Source organism: Dryas octopetala, chromosome 3, assembly GCF_963921425.1.
Source record: "Dryas octopetala chromosome 3, drDryOcto1.1, whole genome shotgun sequence".
Taxonomy (NCBI): Eukaryota; Viridiplantae; Streptophyta; class Magnoliopsida; order Rosales; family Rosaceae; genus Dryas; species Dryas octopetala.
In genome coordinates, this window is record NC_141368.1 from 13,222,379 (window position 1) to 13,246,086 (window position 23,708).

Genomic DNA, 23,708 nt, shown 5'->3' on the forward strand with positions numbered 1-23,708 from the left:
AAATTATCTATCGATCTGAATTCTCACTACAAGAAAAAAAGGTTTGGGAGAGGAACGAAATTCGTCGCCCAAAGTCGAGTTTCGTCGCCCAAACGCGCGTTTGGGCGACGAATTGCGTTCGTCGAGACTTTAGCCGCCCAATCTTTGGCCGCCCAATCTTAAAATGATATAACATACCAAAAATTCCGGACTCTGAAAATGAGTGCACAACCACTGCCACTGATCAAGCCGAGATGCCATCTCCGAAGGAGGGCTGGCCAATGTCTCAGCTGCCGATCCAAACATGTTATATTCCCTGTGCAGCTCGTGATTCCATTGTGTGTAAACTTTTCTCAATAACTTCTCCATATGCCTAGCTACATCCGGATCCTCCATCCGAATGTCATAGTTTACCTGAAAAAAAAATTATTAAATTGTTAGGAATGATAAAATTAATCATTTTGTATTAATCAAAATATACTCACAGAAATGGAGCCCATAATGCTCCTCTTGATGGCGTCATCAACATTTTCCCAACTGGGGAAAAGCATGGGGCATTCGGAAAACATGCTACAATTAAATTAACAACAGATTACAACTACAAAGAGTATAAGTAGAAGTCACAGCACAATGCCACAATCCATTGACTGAAGGGAAAACATGCTGCTAAAATAGATATAGAGCATAGCATAGCTACCAAAATGTACAATGCTAAGAATCTCCACCTTCAAAACTATATCAGCTAGTCAATGTCACAAGAGTATGTGCTACTGTATAGGTGGAAAAAATGACTGATGATAGTCCATTTACAAACTGCTAGACAAGTCAATAATTTGGAGCTCTTAGGTCAGTTTTGACTTTTGAGTATCTCAACAGTGCAATTATAAAGACTAGTAGACTACTGCTGGCTTACCGGAGTTTATTGACATCAGAAATTGAAATTGGTGAACAGTCATATCAGGAGATCATAACCTTTTGCCTGTTAATTTTTATGCCCCTAACTCATAGCAAGTCTTTCACGCTAGGCATCATATTCTCTCTTTTTTTCAAATATAAGAGAGCAGAGGCACACCCTGATTTTACTAACTAATGTATGTCCAGGTAATCAATCAATATGACACTCACTTCCATCCTCTTGAGAGTTTCAGTGCCTACCTCACTTGTAAAACCCATTATAATTTTACAATGTGTTAAAACTTTGACACCCTTCTCCTCTGCTTCAAGTATGGCTTCCTCAATCAAGCTGTTGATGGCTTCATTTTGCCATTGCATGAAGTACTGCAATTAATTTATAAATAACACATCATCACATTAATTAACTCTATATTGGGGGTTTAAAACACAAGAAATGAATTAATTACTAACTAATGTTCTCACTTGCACGGTGTATTTTGGTATAGCCCAAGTCTGCACTTTGAGTTTATCATCAAAGCGATTCCTCTCAAGCACAAAAGTGCGACCATAAAACCAAGTGAGCAACATGGACCACAATGTCACAGGCCACATGAGCCACAAGTACCATTTTGATGATGTGTGTGGCTTGGAGGCCAAGCCAGCAAATCCTATAGGTAGGTGGTAGATGGAGTCAGGTGTGGTCAGATGGGTTAGATGAAGGACATCGGACGATTCCTCCTCTCTCTTCAGTGAAGTCTCATACAGAGTATCAGTAGACTTGTCCATGGTGCCATAAATGTAATCGTAGATTGGCATGAAGAGGGAGTAGTTGGTTCGAAATTGTGTGTGATGCAAAGAGTGGTACCTGCATATTTTTGCATGTGGGTTTGAGTTTCAATCAAACATCGAATAGATAGGCTATAAAAAATAAAAATAAAAAATATTACTCGATCATTAAATTTTTTAACACAATGTAAAATATATATTACTCCTAATATTCGAATATAGGGGGTGAGACTCTGAACCATTGAGCGTTTATAAAATTTAGAGATCCAAAACTGACCCTGCAAATTACTCCAAAAAATGTAATAGACAGCTAGATTCAAAAAAAAAAATCTATAATAAATGTAAAGATCAAAACCAACACAACTATGATGATGCTGATAAATAGTGACGGTGATAAAAAAAAAATCTATAGCATTATGATAACTAGCCTCTCGACATGCGCTCTCGCGCGTGTCAATTGGCTCTTTTTATTGTGCATATGTTGAATTCATTTGTTTACGATTTGGGTGGATGCTATGTTTTTTGTGGGTGCCCGGCATGTTGATGGTCTATAATTTGATGCTCTATTTGAGAGACTTATTACTAATTGAAACTAAATATAAATCCCAATCAGATAATTGCTAAATGTAAATTTAATTTCTTGAATTGGCGCTAAATGTATTTGGACCATTGCTAAATTGACCTATCACTGAATTGAACACATCACAAAATTTGAAGTTAAATCTATAATAAACTAATGTCTAGCATCTCGGTGAGCGCGTGAGAATTGGCTTTTTCTTTTGTATGTATTTTAAATATTCTTTTTAATAGTAAATTATGTTTCAGTACACAACTATGATAAAAAGAGCCATGTTCTTGTTCAAACCAACAGAATTGACTCAATATTGCCATCCTGGTGAAGACCTCTGCTGTTCGGTTTATTATTCCTTGGATGACAATGCAATTGAAGATTATGACAATTTGTATGCAGATTTTATATAAGTTCAATAACACAAAGTTGAAAGCTATTTGTATGGATTAATGTATTAGATCTTCTTTTCCTTTGACTGATATTTGAGTCACCTTATTTGAACTATTTGGGATTGTAAAAAAGAGATGCTTAAGTGTAAAAGCTAAATATTAAATCAACTCGCACATGATCAGCAACCACATTTCACTAAACAAAACGAATTACTGTTTTTCCATTTCATTGCCACCTCTCCATTTTTATGTTTTCAAATTAGTTCATGCAGACCAACACAAACAAAAAGAGTCAAATCATAATGAATAATATTAGTGTGTCAATTGCTTATGCAAATGAGTCTTTGGAAGAAAATAATCAAGTCTCTTGAAGCAAAACAACATTTAGATCTTATTTCTGAAGTGAAAAGAAGAATTAGAGAAACCAAAGTATCAAAGTATCCTAACAGGGACATAAATAATCAAAACATTTGTTACAGAAATCGACCATTAAAAATATGTTTTGTTATGGAGGATCAGAAACCTGGAGAGCATATTGAAGATGGAAATTGACTTTGAATGCCTCTTCAAAGCCCAATCCTTCCCTGTTAATATGCATACATAGTGAAAATGAAATGGCTTAATTTATGTGGCTAAGGCGGGTCCTAAAATATTTGAAAGCAGTGTTAACCAATTAGGAAAATGATCGAGAAGCTTACAAAGATTAATCCTACAAATTACTGAATTGGTTTTCTTTGAAAGCAAGATACAAATTGAATGTCATGGCAAGCTTCCTGCACCATGGGGAAACATATTTATTTAAAGATAGAAGAAGCATACCACAAAAGAGTTGTAATATATGAAAGTAACTCATTGTTCTATGTAATTTGCAGAAAATTTGATGAAACACAATCAAAATGCACAAACATACCCTCCAGAAAAGTAAATATATATCCCGATGTAAGTAAATACCTAAAATCTATGAAGAGAAAAATGGAAGAGACCCACATATGTACTTGCATAGATATAAAAAGAAGAAAAAATTGAGCGACAGTCGCTGAAGAGTTTGCCTCTTGGCAGTCACTGAAGAGCTTACCTAGGATTCTAGGAGGGGTAAGGTTGCATATTGGTTCAAGAAAATGGAATGGGAAAAAAAAAGTGAATTCTCACCTGTTTGCCTTAATTGGTTCATCTACTCATTTGCATCACCAAGCATGAAACATTGGTCCCTTAAATGACAAAAAACAAAAAATGATTTACTAACAGAGGAGTTAGAGAGATAAGGGGTTGTTAGGCCAAAAACAATGACCAAATGATCGCCAATTGAGACTAAATGTAAATCCAAATCAAACTCAGACCCAAATCAAATTGAGAGAGAAATGAAGTGAGAGAGATTATCAATCGATGGCCGGTGGAGAATATTCAACGGTGGCAATGGTGGCTGGCGATGTGTAAAATTTAGGCTTAATTTGGAGAGAAGAAAATGGGGGCCTGGTGAAAAGGGTGAGGAGAGGGTGGATGGAAGTGGAGTGCGGGTGGAAGAAAATACCATATGAACTGAAATTGAGAGAGAGTTTTGATGGTGTTTTTTTTCCATTTACAAAGCCACCTAATAGTTCATAATGATCACCATTTACAGAGGTATTCCAACCAAACACATCATATTCAACATTAATAGGCTTGTGATTTCTGAAACTTGATTAACCAAATATAGTAATTAATGAAAGAAAATAAAAACAAAACATTGAATCAATATGAAGGATGAGACATTTCTTATTTGTTTGCAGAACAAAAACCATTATAGTAGCATATGGATGAGATACCAGTTTAAATCTTCGCAAGTAGTTGTCTTCCACACGTGTGAGAGCTCAAGGTGCGAAGAGAGAATTTGTGGAGGGTGAATATGCAGTAGAAAAAAACTGAAGGTGATGGAGGTGGAATGTGGAGACCGGAGAGTGGAGACTCAGAAACAACGTGGGATAAAGAAAAGGGCAAAAAGAAAGTGAGTGGAAGCGAGAGTGTGCCAGAAAATAAAAACTTGATTTATTTTTTATTTTTACTGTCTTTTTACTCTTTTGCCCTTTAATAATGAAATCATTAAGTTTTAACAAATTTAAACAGAGTATGGTTTTTTGGGAATATTTGAAAATTTCACCAAAAGGAAGCCTTTGCTTTATATATATAGATGAGCATTACATGTTCATGGTACATGTTGGCAACTTGGCATTGAATTATAAGTTCTATCAGCCCAGCTCAATAGAGTGGAAATTAGGACCGAAGTGACTGATGCCCAACATCATGTGAAATCCACTTAAGGCCTGGCCCACCCATTTATTGTCCAATGGATATTTCATAAGTACTCCAACCAAAAACCTTCTATTAGCCTTTTTCCATTAATTGAAGGTAGGTTACAACGTTAACTGACAAGAAGGACAAGTGCAAGTGCTTTAACTTCCTAAGTTGTTGGATGAAAATCCACCGGATAAAATCTTGAACCATCAAATCAAATTTCAAAATTTTTGATTTATAAATAAATAAAGTTATTATTTGCACTTTAAAAATATGTGAATACACTTATACACCAAAAAAATTTGAAATGATAGTTTTAGAATGCATTTATCATTTTTTTTAAATTAATTGAAATATCAATATTTTATTAATTAGTATTCTTTTATCGGTAAGAGACTAACATCTTATGTACTAGATTACGTGGTAATTAAAAATTAACAAATTTCTTAGGGTCTTTAGTATTGTTGGTTGGTTTTCTATTTTAACCATTTCATCCAAGGACTTAGAATGTGGTAAATTTCGTACCCAAAAGAACTAGGGTCACTTTGTACCACGTCACTTGGATATTAAAGGTTGGAAAACTTCTTTGTACGAACACTACTCGACCCCCACAATATATTTATGGGTGAGTTGATCGATCTTCTAATTAATTAAGTTGTAGCTAGCCGCTCGCAAAACACATTAATACAAAGGTTTAGGATTCCCTCTACCCCCACAATATATTTATTATGATATTATATATATCTTGACACGTGTATCTCTCTACTAGGCTAGGATCCAGATCTAGGGTCCACAACAATGTCTATCCTCAATTCTTAGTAAAAGATTTATATCACCTCTTTTTTTCAATAAATCATGTACAAGGAATCAAGTTTTTCATTGTATATATTCTTAATTGTGGATTAACCTGCAGATAGGTCTTATTCCAATTGAAATTTTTTAAATTTGTAAAAGGAGAAATCAAATTGGAAATTTTTTTTTATTACATCGGAGAGAATTGAACTCTGTACTTAGTCTAATCTTATCCTTTATTTCATCTACTCTCACCCTTATCATAACCCTGGAGAAACACTATATATCTATAATTTAATGTTTTTGGCCAGTGTATTTGTGTAGGGAGAAATACTAAAGATATCCTATTTTCGTACAATATTATTGGATTGCACATATGTGTACTCATTTTATTAAATATTATTATCAGATGTTAATTAACATATTTATCTCACAATATATGATTAATATAGTCCAAAAATTTAGTTTTATAGAGAGAGGGAGAAGGTGAGAGACTTACGAAGGGGTATACATGATGTATTTGAGAGGAGGAAAAATAGAGAAGACCCACTTTGGAATGATCTCGAAATTGCAATGTCCCATATTGTTCATCAAGTCAATAAAAGTCATGTAAACAGTAAGGCTTCCAATAGAGGCTGTTCTAGCTAGTGATCAGTGTTGTCACTATTGGTATTGCGAACAGAAAGAAATATACTATGTGCTCCGCAAATGGGTGAATCACAGCTGCAACAATTAACACAGATATAAAACAATTAATACATATATATATATAAATTTGTTCATCTCAATATTTGCTTCATTATTAATGTTAAATAATTAATTGTTATTGGTAAATGTTTTAATTAATCACTAACATTATTATTCAACGTTTTCACCTACCATCCCGGGAAAAAGAAAACAAAAACCATTGAGACAAAAAACAACAATTTCACCTACAAGTAATTGGCTCGGTGACAATTGAAGAATGGTGATGAGAATGGTAGCGAGAATAAAGGAAGTGATGGTGAAGTGCTCTGTGAAACCAGTAGTAGAGGAACTCCACTGCACCAGCATGTAGTAGAAATGTAATAAGAATCCCATCTGTCCTCCATAGTGACACGTTTTGACTCCCAGGCAGGTGCCTGCTCCCTATGTAGAAGAGGATTCCGCTGAGCAATATTTGGTCATCCCTATACATGTCCAAACAATAAATAATTACAAATAGGTAAATAAAAAACCCAAATTACATCACCACTTTCTATTAATTATATAGGGTAAGGTTCATTTATTGATCTAATTCTCAGTCTAAACCCGCATTTTTCCAAGAATCTACATAATCAATGGTTCATGTTAAGAGTTTTATTTTATTATTATTATACTGACCAATTTCTTTCTCTGTCAACTTGCTCAAATTCAAGACCCTTGTCAAGAATCCGGGCTTTGCCTTTGGCAGTTCGATAGCGAGAAAGAGAGATCCATAACTGGTTGTGGATCATCCTCCAAACCATAAGTGGAAGTATGAGGAGATAAGAGAGATCTTTCTCATGGCCTTCTGATCCATCGTTAACCACAAACGAGTATATGCTATGAATCACCCAAGGAGCCAAGATCACATGCTGCAGCAAACCCCATATCACACTTCAAGTAATTAGTACAACACAAAAATAAAGGACCACATGCATACTTATATATCATGATAATTAATGAGGATACTTAATTACATATACCTATATATTGCATGATGATGCATAATGAAGTGTGTATATATGATATAGCAAACCGTGTGCTAGTAATCAGCAAATCAATACAACTTTGCATATATGAAAATCTATAATGAGCACTGTGAGACATCCTTGTTTACGGATGATCAAACGATTACGAATTTGACTGATTTTTTACAAGGACGGCTCTTAAAAAAGAACCTAAGAAATAGACGATCCTGATTATTGGATTTTCCACTCTGTAATTACTGTGTGGTTAGGTGAGCGTAGGGGTGTGTTTCGGACGGATCGGATCGGAAATAGGGTGTTCCAATTCCAATCCACAAAATTTCGGAATAAAATTTATATTCCAATTTTCATACCAAAAAATCGGAATTTCAACATCTCATTCCAATTCGGAATTTTCGAATTTTTTCAGAATTTCACATTTTCGTAACTTTCGGATAAAAATTTGAAATTTTCAGATAAAAAATCTGAATCTTCACATTACTTTTTGTGATTAGTAAAAAAAAATTAGTAATTACACGTACAAAAAATGTGGGTGCTTTTGTTAACATTTATGTTATTATGATACACATATATTTATAATATACATATGTTTATATTAATAGTATTAGTTATTTTTTTTAATATATATATGTGTGTGTTTGAAGCAAATAACAAATTAATGAAACATATAGTAAAAACATACTAAATGATATAATATTAATATAAATACAGAATAAATTGGCATAATTTCAAAAATATCGAATCGGAATGCCTTTAGAAAATTTCAGATCGGAATTCGGTTGGAGTTGCCGTTGGCGGTCAAGTACAAACTATCTCATCCTCGTGGGTTGCGGCATCAAAAGGTAAGCTCAGTCTCATCTCTCCTGGGTTCTCTCTTTATCTCTGTCCTCTTCTCTCTATCTCTCTGTCCTCTTCTCTCTTGTTGTTGTTTAGGTTTTTCTTCAAATTAGGGATTTTCATAGGTTCGTTTGCTTCTCGAAATTAGGGGTTTTCTTGGTTTTCAATTTCTCTCTCTTTGGAAAAGGATATTGTCACGTATTTAATTCACTAGGAGGATCTGTTACTAAGATAGATTTGCTAGGAAACTATCTTGCTATGTTTACAAGTTTTGTTCACATGGATTTGTATTTTGACTTTGTGTTGGGATCTTTCCCTTTGTTTCCTTTCTTGACGTTATATTGTTAACTAAATTCATTGGTTAGTTGATCGATGATTTTTAATTTCAGTTTGTGTTCGGGCTCAATCACCATAAATTTCCTTCGATCATCCTAGATGAATATTTATAGGTGATTAATTGGTTGTGGGTTATTTGTAATTTTGTATGTCTTGGTGAATCTGAAATTGAGTTTTCAATATATACGGTGGCAGTATGGAGGCCAAACAGGCAACATTGTAGTTTGGATGGGAGATGAACTGCACAAGATCCCTGTTTTGGATCTTAGTAAAACGAGTAGCTTTTCAGATTGGTTTAGATTTTCTAAGATTTTGCAGTGTGGCAGGTTTCTTGTTGTTGTCTGTATACAAAATTCCTTCACTAATTAAAAGGAAATAATGTTTATTTGGGGGCTGAACTTGTTTTATTTCTTTGCAGGGCCTTTAAATTTTATTTGCTTCCGGGGAAATCATTTATACCCAGAGTTTATTGGTATATGCCTATATGGTAAGGGTGCAACGTACTGTCAGAAAAAGGAAGGAAAACCTTTGATCTCTGCTTTAAGCAACTTAAGGCTTTTGCAGGTAACTTTTCTCTGTTTTTTTTCCTTTTATTGTGCAGCCAATTTTCTTGTAGTAAAGTATATCAAATATACTTGACATGTACTTTGTGGTTGGTTTCAAGAATATGAAGGGCTCACATATGCTTGAACTATACTAAAGGCAAGAATAAATTGATTTCCTGAAGAGAGTGCTTGAACTATAATGAAAGCATCTAGGGTGATGTAGTATTTTGCATTATCATGCAATTATGGGACCAAGCATATCCATTGTAAATCTTACTATTATTAACTACGAAATGAGTTGCTTAGTTGCTTATAATAAATTTGTTTTGTTATGGTTATTTATTTCAATTTGTGCTATAATAGATATAAGATTTAATTTATGTAAATTTAATAATGAAATATGAGAATTAAAATAAATTCTCGCTGTAGAGGACCTATGAGTATATTCTCTTAGTGCAATACTTAAACTTGTAGCTTTTATTTGTCTAATTAATTGCTATAAAAATAGTCTGTAGGGATGAATGATGGCCCATAAATGGTACAAGATAGATAGTTGGAGAAAATGGATCTACTGCTTTCAGTATAATGAACTGTAGATACTTTAGTCACGAGATAAAGAAAAATGGAAGATTAATTATCTTGTTCGTTGTCATGTTAATTTCTTGAACTAACTTCTATTATGAAAAGTCTGTTAAAGCATGCAAGCTTCTACTTAAGATGTAACTCCATTAAATCATGGAGGAACCAATTTTGGAAGATCATCTTCTGCATTTGTGGTGACTAGTTATTATGATAAAGCTCTTCTTGATGAGTATGGTAGGATTTTGTACACTTTTTTTTTTTCTCAGCACACATTTGCATGATTTGGTATTGAGATTTGACAATTTATCTGATGAGTTATGCAGGTTTCAAAAAGCAACCAAAATGGGGTCATCTTAAGGAATTGCATGCTGCAGTAAAGTTATCCTCCATTCCTCTACTTTCTGGAGAGCAAACTAATGTCACTTTGGGTGAACTACAAGTTGTAAGTACACTGATGAGAACTTCTGAGCATTTTCTTTCCCAATCATTAATTTCTTTCAAGCAACTTAACCAATTGAGTGAAGTAATATATACCGGTTTCGATGTTTTTCCACTAGGCCTATGTCTTCAAAGCAAAGTCCGGAGCATGTGCTGCTTTCTTGGTGAACAATGACCCCAAAGATGTCACTGTCCTTTTTCAAAAAGCTTTATAGCAGTTGCCTCAAAAGTCGATTAGTATCCTACCAGACTGCAAAACGATAGCCTTCAACACTGCAAAGATATGCACACTGTCACAAAATCAAACCATGTTATAGATATGCCTTACCTTTCATAGAATTTCACATACTGCAGCAATTATTTCATAAATTTGTTGGTTACTCAAATGGCTCCTTCAACAGGTAAGCACACAACATGATACAAGATCATGGCTGTTAAGTCAAAAATTTGATTCCATTGGGAACTGGGAAGAGTACGGAGAAGCTATTCCTAATTTTGAAAACACCTCAATGCGAGCAAATGCATTATTAGACCAAATGAGCACAGCAAAAGATAAATCTGATTATCTTTGGTACACTTTCAGGTAAACCATCAACTAGACTGAGGAGTTGGCTGAACTTGACTGAACCATGTCATTTACTGATATCCTTGCAATTTACTGTGTAAATGCAGCTTTCAGCATGATTCGCCTAATGCCCAATCCATATTAAACGTGCAATCGTTTGGACATGTCTTGCCTACCTTTATAAATGGAGTGTTTGTAGGTAAATTTTGAATCTCATTATAGATAGTCTTTGATTTGATGGTTGAAAGTGGATTATATATCCCTTCCTCCTTCTTATCCACACCTATCGCTCAGATTAGGTAGGCATCATCCAAAGGGGGAAAGATTTTGGGAAAGGAGTGGAAATTTCCTTCTGTTCAAACTGTATTAGATACAATCTGTAGTGAGAATGCCATATAACAAGTTTTCGAAGTATTCTACCAAAACTTTCTAGGTATTCCATGGTTTTTTTTTCTCATTTATCACAAATTCCACATAATTATTTGGAAATGCCTCCCTATTTTTTAGGATCTGCACATGGAAGTCACATGAATACAAGTTTTTCCTTGGAGAATAAGGTTACTCTAACAAAGGGGAAGAACTACATCTCCTTACTTAGTGTAATGGTTGGATTGCCGGTATTTTTTCAATCTCAATTCTCTGATTATTTTTTTCCCATCACCTTTTTTTCAATTATCATAGCAAAGAAACACACACAATGTAAAGTCACAATTATATTTGTAACTTGTGATTGTTGTCTGCATGCAAGAACTCAAATTTACTTTTTATGTGAAGGATAATGGAGCTTATCTGAAGCGTAAAGTTGCTGGAGTGCATAGTGTAAGCATTCAAGAGAAAGATTTCAACAAAGACTCATGGGGCTATTAGGTGATTTTATCTTGAGCATCTTATCTTTGTAAGCAAAGGTTCAACTTGCTTATCCTTAAAAATGACTCTTTCATAAATTTTAAATTGTATTTTATGAAGGTTGGGTTGTATGGAGAGAAGTCACAAATCTATACAGATCTTGGATCAAAGAAAGTTCAATGGAGTAAATTGGGAAGCTCTGCTCATCAACCACTCACCTGGTACAAGGTAGGAATACTGGTTTATATTAATGTTGTGTCACTATATGTTCTGCAAAATGTGCTAACAAATACAATGTTAATAAAAATGCAATGTACAAGAACCAATTCCTTCAAATTTTGCACAAATAATTGAAATATATCTTAGACTTGGTTATTATAGATGTTTCTAAGTTATTGTCTCTACTCTGCATAATCTCTTTGATTCATGGCTAATTGGCAGATTCTATTCGATGCACCAGCCGGAGATGACCCTGTTGCATTAAAGGTGTTAGGGTTTGTGGGGTTGAAGGGGTTAAAGGAGGAGATTGAATGGGTCTTTGCCTCTTCTTCATGATTGAGAGGGTTCTGAGTTGCAGTGAGAGCATGAAATGCTTGGTAGGAAATTGGAATGTCAGGTCTGACTCCCCCCTCCAACACATAGAGGGGGAAAGAGGGGAGAGGTAAGAAGGGAAATTTGACATTGGGCTTCATCCAGGGTTATTGTTTGTTACATGTGTGTTATAATTTAAGAGTGCTACTATTTGCACACCCTTGCATATGAGTCGCAGGTTAGAATACTTACTCATATTGGGACAGTTAACTGGTATATTTTGATATCCTTTGTACAGTTCTAACTTAGGAAACTTGTAAAAGGAAATTACAGGAGGAAGGGATGGCCTAGCTAGGATACTAGTTTGTTGCTGGTTTTTAAGACTTTGTTTTCTGGCTTTGCATCTTTTTAATTTTTTCTGTGTATGTGTACGTGTTTGGGTTGGTGCTGTGTGCATTAAAGAGTGTGTTTGGGTTGATGGTCTGCATTTCTCTTCTATTTCCATTATTTTTAACTTGCATTATTGCTGAACTCTAGGCTAATATTGTGACTACTCATTTATACTTGCATGATTGATCTGACCATTATTTCATATACTTTTATACTCTTGTTCTTGGATTATTGTTATGTTTTAGGGTGTTTTTAGTTCGTTTTAATTTAGTTTTATATTTTTATAGGTTTGAAGAGTAAAGAGGAGAAAACAAAGCAAAATGGAATATTTTCAGAGTAGAAATTACTGGGCAGATCAGTCAACTTCGCGGAATAAACTGCACTTCCTCGGAACAAACCAGATGTCGTGCCTTATACCGTTGGAAAGATACGGATGTTAGCTTTCCGAGGAATTTTACGGTTCGTGATTTGCATTTTTCTAGGAGAAGTTATGGCTATTTGACTGAAGGCAGTTCAGGCAGAAAATTTTGTGCGAAAATGCAAAGTAATTCTTTTTAGATTTCTTTCTTGGAACCCAATTGATGTTATGTGTATTTGGGAAGTATCTAGAGGAATCCAGGTTTATTATTTAAGGTCTAATCCTATTTTTGTTGGGATTTTGGGTGCCAAACCATCAATGACAACTCATCATAAGAATAATCCAAGTCCAACAAGGAAAGTCTTTACCAAAGAAGAAAAGGATTTGTTTCTTATTTAAAGGAAGGAGATCATCATCTTTAGGGGTTCTTTTGGGGAAGAAGGAGAGACAAGAAGTGGCTGCCATCATTGTTTTCTTCCATCCGTCGTCATAGTTCATAAGTTTTTAATGCTTTCTAGGTTTTTAATTATGTTTTCTTTAAACATGAGCAACTAAACTCTTTTTCTAGGGATAGGATGATGCCCTAGCATGAATGTTTATGGTTTTTAATATTTATTTAATGGATTTTTAGTTTCTTTAGATGAATGCTTAATCACTGTTTTAACTGTTGCTATTTGTTAAGTTCTTTGACTGCGCACCTTAGGGCTTTGCATCTAGTAAATTTGAAGTTGAATTTGAGGCTGAGAGGCAATATAATTTGAATTAGCTTCTTGTGGTTGAGTGTGGTAAATTACATTGTTGCTCGAGAGAGAATAATGATTTGCTTGGTTCTCTTGTTTTCTATAGCGTAATGAATCCTATTTGTTAAATTTGTGCCTGAGAAGGATAAATTGCATGTTAGGGTATACGACCTTTGCCTGAGAAGGAAAGAATCATGCACTTAAGGAAAACTATGGTCTAAGTGTCTGAGAGGAACTTAGATACGAGAATTATCATCTAAAGAATCAAAAGAATTTGTTGAATGTATTAAAACCTAAACTGGATTGCTTGTGGTTGATTCTGAATCCCTAGTTCTTCCAATTGATTGTTAAACCATAATATTGTATTTTCATTAGTTTACTTATTATTCTTGATCCTTGTTTTTAATTGTTGCGTTTTCATTTGTTCTCATCATAAATCATCACAATACTCTTCTCAAAGTCATTTTTAATTTTCAAGTTGTGCTTATGTTTATTAGATCTAAATAAGGAATTTGAGTTTTTGAATTAAATTAATAATCCTCGTGGGTACGACAACCTTTTATCCATATACTATATTACATCCACCCTGTATACTTGCAGGATTTCCATCAAGTTTTTGGCGCCGTTGCCGGGGATTATTTAATTTAGTTTAGAATTTGGATTTCTAATTTTCATCTAATTATTTTTGTTTCTTAGTTAGTTTAGGAATAAATTTTTTTTAGTGTTTAAAAAAAAAAAAAAAAATTTATTTTGACTTTTCTTTCCTTTCTAGATAAGGAGCTGAATCTTTTTTTTTTTTTTTTTTTTTCTCTTTTTGTTTTGTGCCCATTTCTTAGATACAGCAAGAAGGAGAAATTTCTCTTCCTTCCAAAGGTGTGCACGTGATTTCTTTTGGGCAAATGGGCTGGAATTGAAAAGGGAGAAGAAAAGGAAAGCTCATATAGTTACAAAGGAGAACTCGTTTTCCTCGCAGCGTCAAGAAGAGCCCATTCCTTCACACAACCACCAGCAAGAAGAGGAAGTCTCTCAATCACATCGGAACCCATAGCAAGTCACCCATCAGCTCAGACTACACCAGTGTAGTCGCCGTCAGACCCACCATTTTTGCCGGTGACCCAGCTGCTTCTTGTCTCCAAGTTGGTCGCCCCTTTGTTGTCTCGCACCACTATCATCATCCGACTTTGGCATCGCCGGCGAGTTCTTTTCTCCTCTACTCAGCAAGACCCATCAGCTGAGTTGGCACTACCGATTTGAGTCCGAGTCGACGCTACCCAAGACTTCCAGCCACTAGAATTCCTCTCTTCCCGTCGAGCAGAGCAAATGGGTATCACATCTTTGTTTTGACAGCAGCCCACAGCGGAGCCCCGTCGATTAACCGCTCAAAACTTCTGGTGAGTTGATATTTAATTTGAGATTCTAATTAGTTTGGATTTGCTGCCAATCTATTTGAAACAGGGGTAAAAAGCACAAAGTGTATTTGGATTTTATTGGTTATTTTTCGGTATTTGTTGGTACTTTCTGTTTGCCCATTTACTTTGGGGGTCAATAAGTACAAGTTTGCACAAAGTGTATGCACGGGAGACGATCGCTCAATCTAGCGCTCATTCCAATCGATCACGAACTTGAGCACACTCTCCGTAATCAGCGAAGGCAGAAAACGCAGCAGACTATTTTAAGACCAACTATGGGGGATCAACTAATACTACCTAACCCAGAACCACCCAAGAAGCTTCGAGATTACACCGCCCCTGCGGAGTACAGTGCTCCTTCGTGTATTGTCTTAACTCCGATCGTGCAGCGTTTCGAAATTCGTCCACAAACCATTCAATCCTTGCCTATCTTCCATGGAAAAGAAGAAGAAAATCCTTACAACCATCTGAAGACGTTTTTCAATATTTGCTCCACATTCAGCTATGCCGGGATAACTGAGGAACAAGTTCGACTCCGTTTGTTTCCATTCTCGTTGAGGGATAAGGCATTGAATTGGTTAGACTCTCTTCCTGCGGCATCTATCAACTCTTGGACAGAGTTATCCAAGAAATTTCTGAGTAAATATTTTCCTGCTCGAAAAACTAATGCTGTGTTGAATAACATTATGAGTTTCCGTCAACTGGACGGCGAACAATTTCATGAAAGCTGGGAACGTTACAAGGATTTTTATCTTCAATGTCCTCATCATGGGATAGATACTTGGCAGAAAGTCCAGTATTTTTATAGAGGGCTTAAACCTCAGAGCAGGAGTATGGTCGATTCAACAGTGGGTGGAAGCTTAATGGATAAAACTGCAGATGAGGCGATCGATATTTTTGAGACTATTTGTGAGAACTCTGAGCATTGGGACCTTCCTACGACAGATTCTCAAGTTACGGCTCCACCAGTAACAAAGAAAGGAGGCATGTATGAAGTTAATTCTAGGACAGGTTTGGAAGCACAGGTTGCAGCTCTAACAAAGCTTCTCGCACCATTAGTGACCAAGGTCACAGCACAACCATGTACTTTGTGTGCTAGCATAGCTCATGACACCGCAAATTGTCCGTCGAATCCTACATTAGAAGATGTGCAAGAGGTCAATGCATTCAATGGAAGGCCGCGGAATGATCCTTATTCAAACACTTATAATCCAGGGTGGAAACAACATCCTAACTTTTCTTGGAGTAACTCACAGAATACCTTGGGACAGTCTAATTTTTCAAGGCCGTATCAGCAATCCTATCAAGCTCCTCCAGTGCAACAAGAGGACCCTTCTATCAAGGAGATGTTAACTCAGCTCGTAAAGGAGACGTCAAGCTATAAACAAGAGGTAGCATCACTGAAACAAAGCCAATCAATTTTGGAGAAGAGTCAGTCAAAGCTCGAGGTTCAATTAAGTCAAATAGCTACTGCTGTGAGTAGTTTGGTGAGAGGACAAGGACAATTTCCTAGCCAAACCGAAGCTAATCCAAGGAATAATGAGCAAGTTCAAGCTATTACAACTTTGAGGAGTGGAAAAATAATAGATAACAAGGTTGGAAATCATGGAGAGATGGAAGAAAGAAAGGTCGAATCTGAGCATGACAAGCACACAACTAGCCTTGCTAAAGCTGCCAAATCAGACCAGCAAGTGTCCTTTAGTTCCAATGCAGACCAACAGGGTTTTAAAACTGCTCCATTGCAGCAAGATACCTTGCCCAGCCCTCCAATAACTTCTTTGCCTTTTCCTCAACGTGCAAAACAAGCAAGGAAAGAGAAGAACATGGGAGATATTCTAGAGCAATTCAAGAAGGTGCAAATTAATATTCCTTTGCTAGAGGCTATCAAACAAATTCCTTCTTATGCAAAGTTTTTGAAAGATTTATGCACCAACAAAAGGAAATTTGATGAACATGAAAAGGTGATGTTGTCAGAGGAAGTTAGTGCTGTGCTTCAAAGGAAATTGCCACCGAAACTCAAAGATCCTGGCAGCTTTACAGTACCATGTACGATTGGAGCAAGGAATTTTGACAGAGCATTACTGGATCTGGGAGCAAGTGTGAACTTAATGCCTTATTCCGTTTATGAACACCTTGGTTTGGGTGAGCTGAAACCTATTTCAATATCTCTACAATTCGCGGATCGTTCTGTAAAATATCCAAGAGGCATCATTGAGGACGTACTTGTCAAAGTTGATGAATTTATTCTCCCTGCTGATTTTATTGTTTTGGACATGGAAGAAGTTGAAATTCCGGACCGCGAGCTACCTCTCATTCTTGGTAGACCCTTCATGGCCACTGCAGGTACGAAAATTGATGTTAAAGAAGGGTTACTAACCATGACTGTGCAAGATACTACTGTAAAATTTCAAGTCTTTGAGGCTTTGAAGAAACCCATGGATCTTTATGATTGTTTTCATGTGGAAGCTGTGGATCGCATAATTGAGAATACATTTATTGAATCAAGCTCCACCGATCCTCTAGAAGTTTGCCTAACTCAACATGGCATGAACTTTGACAAAGTCTCAGTACTAGCAGCAGCCCAAGAACTCCAAGCTGTGAACTCTTACCCTCCTACAAGCCATCCTAAGTTTGAAGTATTGCCATCTTCACATGCCAAACTCGTTCCTTCCATCATCCAACCTCCAACACTTGAACTGAAACCCCTTCCAGAGACTTTAAAATATGTATATTTGGGTGATTTAGAGACTCTTCCTGTGATTATAGCTGCTGACCTTAGTCGAACAGAAGAAGAAAAGTTGGTTCGTGTGTTAAGGGAGCATAAGATAGCCTTGGGATGGACTATTGCTGACATTAAGGGGATTAGTCCGTCAATGTGTATGCACCGAATTTATCTTGAGGAAGATTCTAAGCCTTCTAGGGAAGCTCAGAGGCGTCTAAATCCCAATATGAAAGAAGTGGTACGGGCTGAAGTTCTCAAATTACTAGATGTGGGCGTTATTTATCCTATTTCAGATAGCAAATGGGTAAGTCCTGTGCAAGTTGTACCGAAGAAATCTGGAATAACAGTGGTTAAGAATGAAAATAATGAACTCATCCCACAAAGACTAGTGACGGGGTGGAGAGTTTGTATCGATTATAGGAAGCTGAATAGTGCCACTCGGAAAGATCACTTTCCCTTGCCATTTATTGATCAGATGCTCGAGAGACTTGCAGGCCACAGTCACTACTGTTTCCTTGATGGTTATTCAGGGTATAACCAGATTCCTATCGCTCCAGAAGATCAAGAAAAGACGACATTCACCTGCCCATTTGGCACTTTCGCATATAGACGAATGCCTTTCGGTTTATGCAACGCTCCAGCAACTTTCCAAAGATGTATGATGAGTATCTTCTCCGACATGGTTGAAAGATTTATTGAGGTATTCATGGATGATTTCTCTGTATTTGGGTCTTCTTTTGATGAATGTCTCAATCATCTTTCATTAGTACTTCAACGGTGTCAAGAAACCAACTTGGTTTTAAATTGGGAGAAGTGTCACTTCATGGTGAAAAAGGGGATTGTTCTGGGTCATATCATTTCTTCACAAGGGATTGAAGTCGATAGAGCCAAGGTGGAGCTGATTTCTAAGCTCCCTCCTCCAACCTCAGTCAAGGAAATTCGATCGTTTCTTGGGCATGCCGGCTTCTATCGACGGTTCATTAAGGATTTTTCAAAAATCAGCAAGCCTTTATGTGATTTATTGGCCAAAGACACCGTGTTTAAATTCAATGAAGAGTGCTTAAAGGCGTTTAATACCCTTAAGGCTGAGTTGTCACAAGCTCCTATCATAAGAGCTCCAGATTGGACTATGCCCTTTGAAATTATGTGCGATGCTTCAGATTATGCTATAGGGGCTGTTCTGGGGCAGCGGGTTAATAAGCTTCCTCATGTTATATATTACGCAAGTAGGACTCTTAATGATGCTCAATTAAATTATTCAACAACGGAGAAAGAATTGCTTGCGGTGATTTTTGCATTGGAAAAGTTTAGAAGCTATTTACTTGGCTGCAAGGTGATTATTTATTCTGATCATGCTGCCCTGAGATATTTATTGACGAAAAAAGATGCTAAGCCACGCCTCATAAGGTGGATCCTTCTTTTACAAGAGTTTGATCTTGAAATAAAAGATAAAAAGGGAGCTGAGAATGTCGTTGCAGACCATCTGTCCCGATTAATACATGAAAAAGGGGTCGAGATTCCTATCAATGATCATTTCCCCGATGAGCAGCTTTTCTCCATCGAACAACTTCCGTGGTATGCAGACATAGTTAACTACTTGGCTCAAAAATTTATACCGGCTGATTGGGATAGGCAACAAAGGAAGCGCTTCCTCTCTCAAGTTCGACACTACTTCTGGGATGACCCTTATCTTTTCAAGCATTGCCCTGATCAAATCATCCGACGCTGTGTTCCTCAAAGTGAAGTGCAAAGCATCTTGACGTTTTGTCATTCATATGCTTGCGGAGGTCATTTTGGTGCAAAGAAGACAGCTCTAAAGGTATTGCAAAGTGGATTTTATTGGCCTACTCTATTTAAGGACGCATATGCTTTTGTTATAACATGTGATAGGTGCCAACGAACGGGCAATTTATCCTCCAGATCACAGATGCCTTTACAGAATATTTTAGAGGTTGAATTGTTCGATGTTTGGGGTATTGACTTTATGGGGCCATTTCCAGTATCTCATGGTTATCTCTACATTATTGTTGCTGTGGATTATGTTTCTAAATGGGTGGAGGCGTTGGCGACAAGGACCAATGATCACAAGGTTGTGTTAAATTTCTTGAAAGAGCACATCTTTACCCGTTTTGGTACACCTCGTGCTATCATTAGTGACGGAGGTTCCCACTTTATTAATAAGCCTTTCGAGGCTATCATGAAGAAGTATAACATCACTCATAAGGTCGCTACTCCCTACCATCCGCAGACTAGCGGACAAGTTGAAGTGTCAAACAGGGAAATCAAACAAATTCTGGAGAAAACAGTGAATCAAAACCGCAAAGATTGGGCTTTAAAGGTGAGTGATGCGTGTTGGGCTTATAGGACAGCTTTCAAGACTCCCCTAGGCATGTCTCCCTATAGGCTAGTCTTTGGGAAAGCCTGTCATCTTCCAGTGGAGTTGGAACATCGTGCATATTGGGCTCTCAAGAAACTAAATTTCGACATTAACAAGGCTGGGACAGCAAGGAAGTTTCAATTGAATGAGTTAGATGAATTGAGGAATGAAGCTTATGAGAATGCAAAGATTTATAAAGAGAAAACCAAGATTGCTCATGACAAAGCATTAATTCTGAAGCGTTTTGAGCCAAATCAGAAAGTCTTATTATTTAACTCGCGGCTTCGACTATTTCCAGGCAAACTTCGTTCAAGATGGTCTGGGCCTTTTCTAGTCGTTCAAGTATTTCCTCACGGAGCGGTCGAAATCAAAAACATGACTGATGGCTCCGTATTTAAAGTGAACGGCCATCGTTTGAAACCATATTTGGAGCCTGTCAACACACTAGAGGAACAAACTCAAGCCATTGAGGTCGTGTACCTTAGTGTCCCTTCAATTATGTGAGTGTTGCTGAGTCGGGCTGACGACTTTAAATTCAGCGCTTCTTGGGAGGCAACCCAAGTTTTGGGATGGATGAGATGAGAGCTTGACCTTCGTATTCGCGCGCTGCTGCCAACCATGACTTCTAATACCCAGGGAGCTCTAAACTTAATCTCCTTGATCTGCATATATATATATTTTCTCTTCTTTACTGTGTCTATTTGTTCCTCCCTTATTTATCTGATTCCTTGCATGTTGTTTTCAATCTTTTAACATTGGGGACAATGTTCTATTCAAGTTTGGGGGGGTGTCTTTTAATTTCTATTTGAAAAAAAAAAAAAAAAAAAAATTCGTTTTTGTGTGTTTAGTTGCCTTCCAAATCCAATGATGGGAATAGGAACTTGATCTGCAAGAGCTAGAGGGAACATTGAGCATTGATTTGGGTCTAGATCTTAATTTGTAGTTTTTCATCATGCTTAAATTCTCATTGTACGTAGCCTAGGTTGGTGTGGAACTTTTAATATCTGAAAAACTATGTGAGAACTAAGTTGGACTTGTATAACCCCTGTGAGTATTGAGCCTAGTTGCTTATCTTTGAGAGTGATATTTATTGTTTCATCATCTTTCTTTCTCTTGTATTTTTATGGTCGATCTCATTCTTGAATTGTAACTCTAGAACTTCCTTCAATGCCTCTTGAGACTTTGAATTAATTTGCATGATCTTTAGGAAGTGATTAAGGCATGTAGGATTAACCACTATGACCAAACAAGCTTGTGTCCTTAACATATTATCCTTTAGATAGCCCTTTGTGCCTAAATAAGCCGTTTCTTTCATGAAACCACATCATCCTCAGCCCTGAACTTAAACACATATCCTTACCCTATTTTATGAGATTAGTAGAGAAAAATTGCTGTAAGGGAATGCATGATTATTAATGGTTCAGATTAGTTCTCAGTCAGCAGGTAGCAGTTCAAAGAAAAATTTAGGGGCTGGAAGGTGTTAGAAAGTCAGGGAAATTGTGTCTTGGACATATTTGAGTACACAAATCTTATGTTACTCTGAATATCTGATCTTTGTGACAGTTGCATTAACTATATTGATAATTTTATAGCGATTTGGTTGCTTATCTTTTGTTAAAAAAAAAAAAAAAAAAAAAGAGCACTTTTGATGGTTGACGACATGATGGGTTGAGACTAGTATGTTTTGTTGAGAAGAATAAGGTTGGAGGGGCTACCAAGAAAAAAAAAAAAAAAAATTCGAAAATAAATGAATGAATTGTAGATACAGCCTTGATCCCATCAGGTCTTGAAATCTTTAGTACATGGCATTGATCAATATTCAGATACCATTATTCTTCTTTTGTTTTCACCTCAGCATAAATGTTCATCTGGACCTAAGAATTGTTGGCATTAGAATTGATTTTGGGTTTGGAAAATTTGAATTCTTATGCAACCTCTAGTTTTGAAGTATTTTCCAACTTACCCTGATCATGCGTTCTCTGCTAATTCCCTTGTGATCATCATTTGCTCTACTAATTTTCATAGAATCTTTGTGATATCCTTATCCTTTCTTTCTTTTGCCCTTACCCCCAAGCCCCATTACAACCATGAGTAAAGACCTTTTGATCTTAGAGATTATGTGAATTTGATCTGTGGAGATAAGGTAAAGAAGGGAGCATATGGAAGCAATTTCCTATCTTTTATTGAGATCATGTTATTTTCAGAAAAAGAGCTTTCTTTTATAATAAATTTATGTGAGCTATTTGTTGTCATTTACATTATTCTTCTCACATAAACATGAGTGAAAAGTTATGGACTAGCTAGAAAATCTGTGTGCTTCATTGTGAGTGTATGTCTTGGTGAGATTTTGGAGTTAAAACTAATTCTTACATGTTTATTTGGATATTGAAGTTCTGCATGATCTCATGACTATTTTACACTATATTTGAGCATGATTGATATGAACTTTGTCTACACGTGATTAAGAGTTCTGATGGACCTGTTTTAATGTTTTATGAACCTTTGATACTCTAATGCTGCACTTTAGTTCTCTGAGGTAATTATTGGAAGGTTTAGGACTTTTTATGGTTTATTCTTGGTGTGTTTGTGTCTTTAATTTCTGTTTTTATTTTGTTTTGTTGCTTGAGGACAAGCAAAGTTCAAGTTTGGGGGTGTTTGATCTGACCATTATTTCATATACTTTTATACTCTTGTTCTTGGATTATTGTTATGTTTTAGGGTGTTTTTAGTTCGTTTTAATTTAGTTTTATATTTTTATAGGTTTGAAGAGTAAAGAGGAGAAAACAAAGCAAAATGGAATATTTTCAGAGTAGAAATTACTGGGCAGATCAGTCAACTTCGCGGAATAAACTGCACTTCCTCGGAACAAACCAGATGTCGTGCCTTATACCGTTGAAAAGATACGGATGTTAGCTTTCCGAGGAATTTTACGGTTCGTGATTTGCATTTTTCTAGGAGAAGTTATGGCTATTTGACTGAAGGCAGTTCAGGCAGAAAATTTTGTGCGAAAATGCAAAGTAATTCTTTTTAGATTTCTTTCTTGGAACCCAATTGATGTTATGTGTATTTGGGAAGTATCTAGAGGAATCCAGGTTTATTATTTAAGGTCTAATCCTATTTTTGTTGGGATTTTGGGTGCCAAACCATCAATGACAACTCATCATAAGAATAATCCAAGTCCAACAAGGAAAGTCTTTACCAAAGAAGAAAAGGATTTGTTTCTTATTTAAAGGAAGGAGATCATCATCTTTAGGGGTTCTTTTGGGGAAGAAGGAGAGACAAGAAGTGGCTGCCATCATTGTTTTCTTCCATCCGTCGTCATAGTTCATAAGTTTTTAATGCTTTCTAGGTTTTTAATTATGTTTTCTTTAAACATGAGCAACTAAACTCTTTTTCTAGGGATAGGATAATGCCCTAGCATGAATGTTTATGGTTTTTAATATTTATTTAATGGATTTTTAGTTTCTTTAGATGAATGCTTAATCACTGTTTTAACTGTTGCTATTTGTTAAGTTCTTTGACTGCGCACCTTAGGGCTTTGCATCTAGTAAATTTGAAGTTGAATTTGAGGCTGAGAGGCAATATAATTTGAATTAGCTTCTTGTGGTTGAGTGTGGTAAATTACATTGTTGCTCGAGAGAGAA

General features: G+C 36.2%; 1 protein-coding gene and 2 pseudogenes across 1 annotated transcript; 2 read left to right on the forward strand and 1 right to left on the reverse strand.

Moving 5' to 3' along the window:
- Window positions 1-129: 129 nt before the first annotated feature.
- LOC147291081 (very-long-chain aldehyde decarbonylase CER1-like) lies at window positions 130-8,246 on the reverse strand (annotated as a pseudogene).
- A 543-nt stretch (window positions 8,247-8,789) lies between these two features.
- LOC147291082 (beta-galactosidase 16-like) lies at window positions 8,790-12,092 on the forward strand (annotated as a pseudogene).
- Window positions 12,093-14,946: 2,854 nt separating this feature from the next.
- On the forward strand, window positions 14,947-22,830 carry LOC147291083 (uncharacterized). The gene has a single exon (XM_086235716.1). It carries the CDS (start codon window positions 15,127-15,129, stop codon window positions 20,566-20,568), a length of 5,442 nt encoding a protein of 1,813 aa, XP_086091842.1. The 5' UTR covers window positions 14,947-15,126; the 3' UTR covers window positions 20,569-22,830.
- The last annotated feature ends 878 nt before the right edge of the window (window positions 22,831-23,708 follow it).

Coding starts and splice junctions, on each gene's coding strand:
- LOC147291083 (XM_086235716.1), top strand. CDS start 15,127: ATGCACGGGAGACGATCGCTCAATCTAGCGCTCATTCCAATCGATCAC.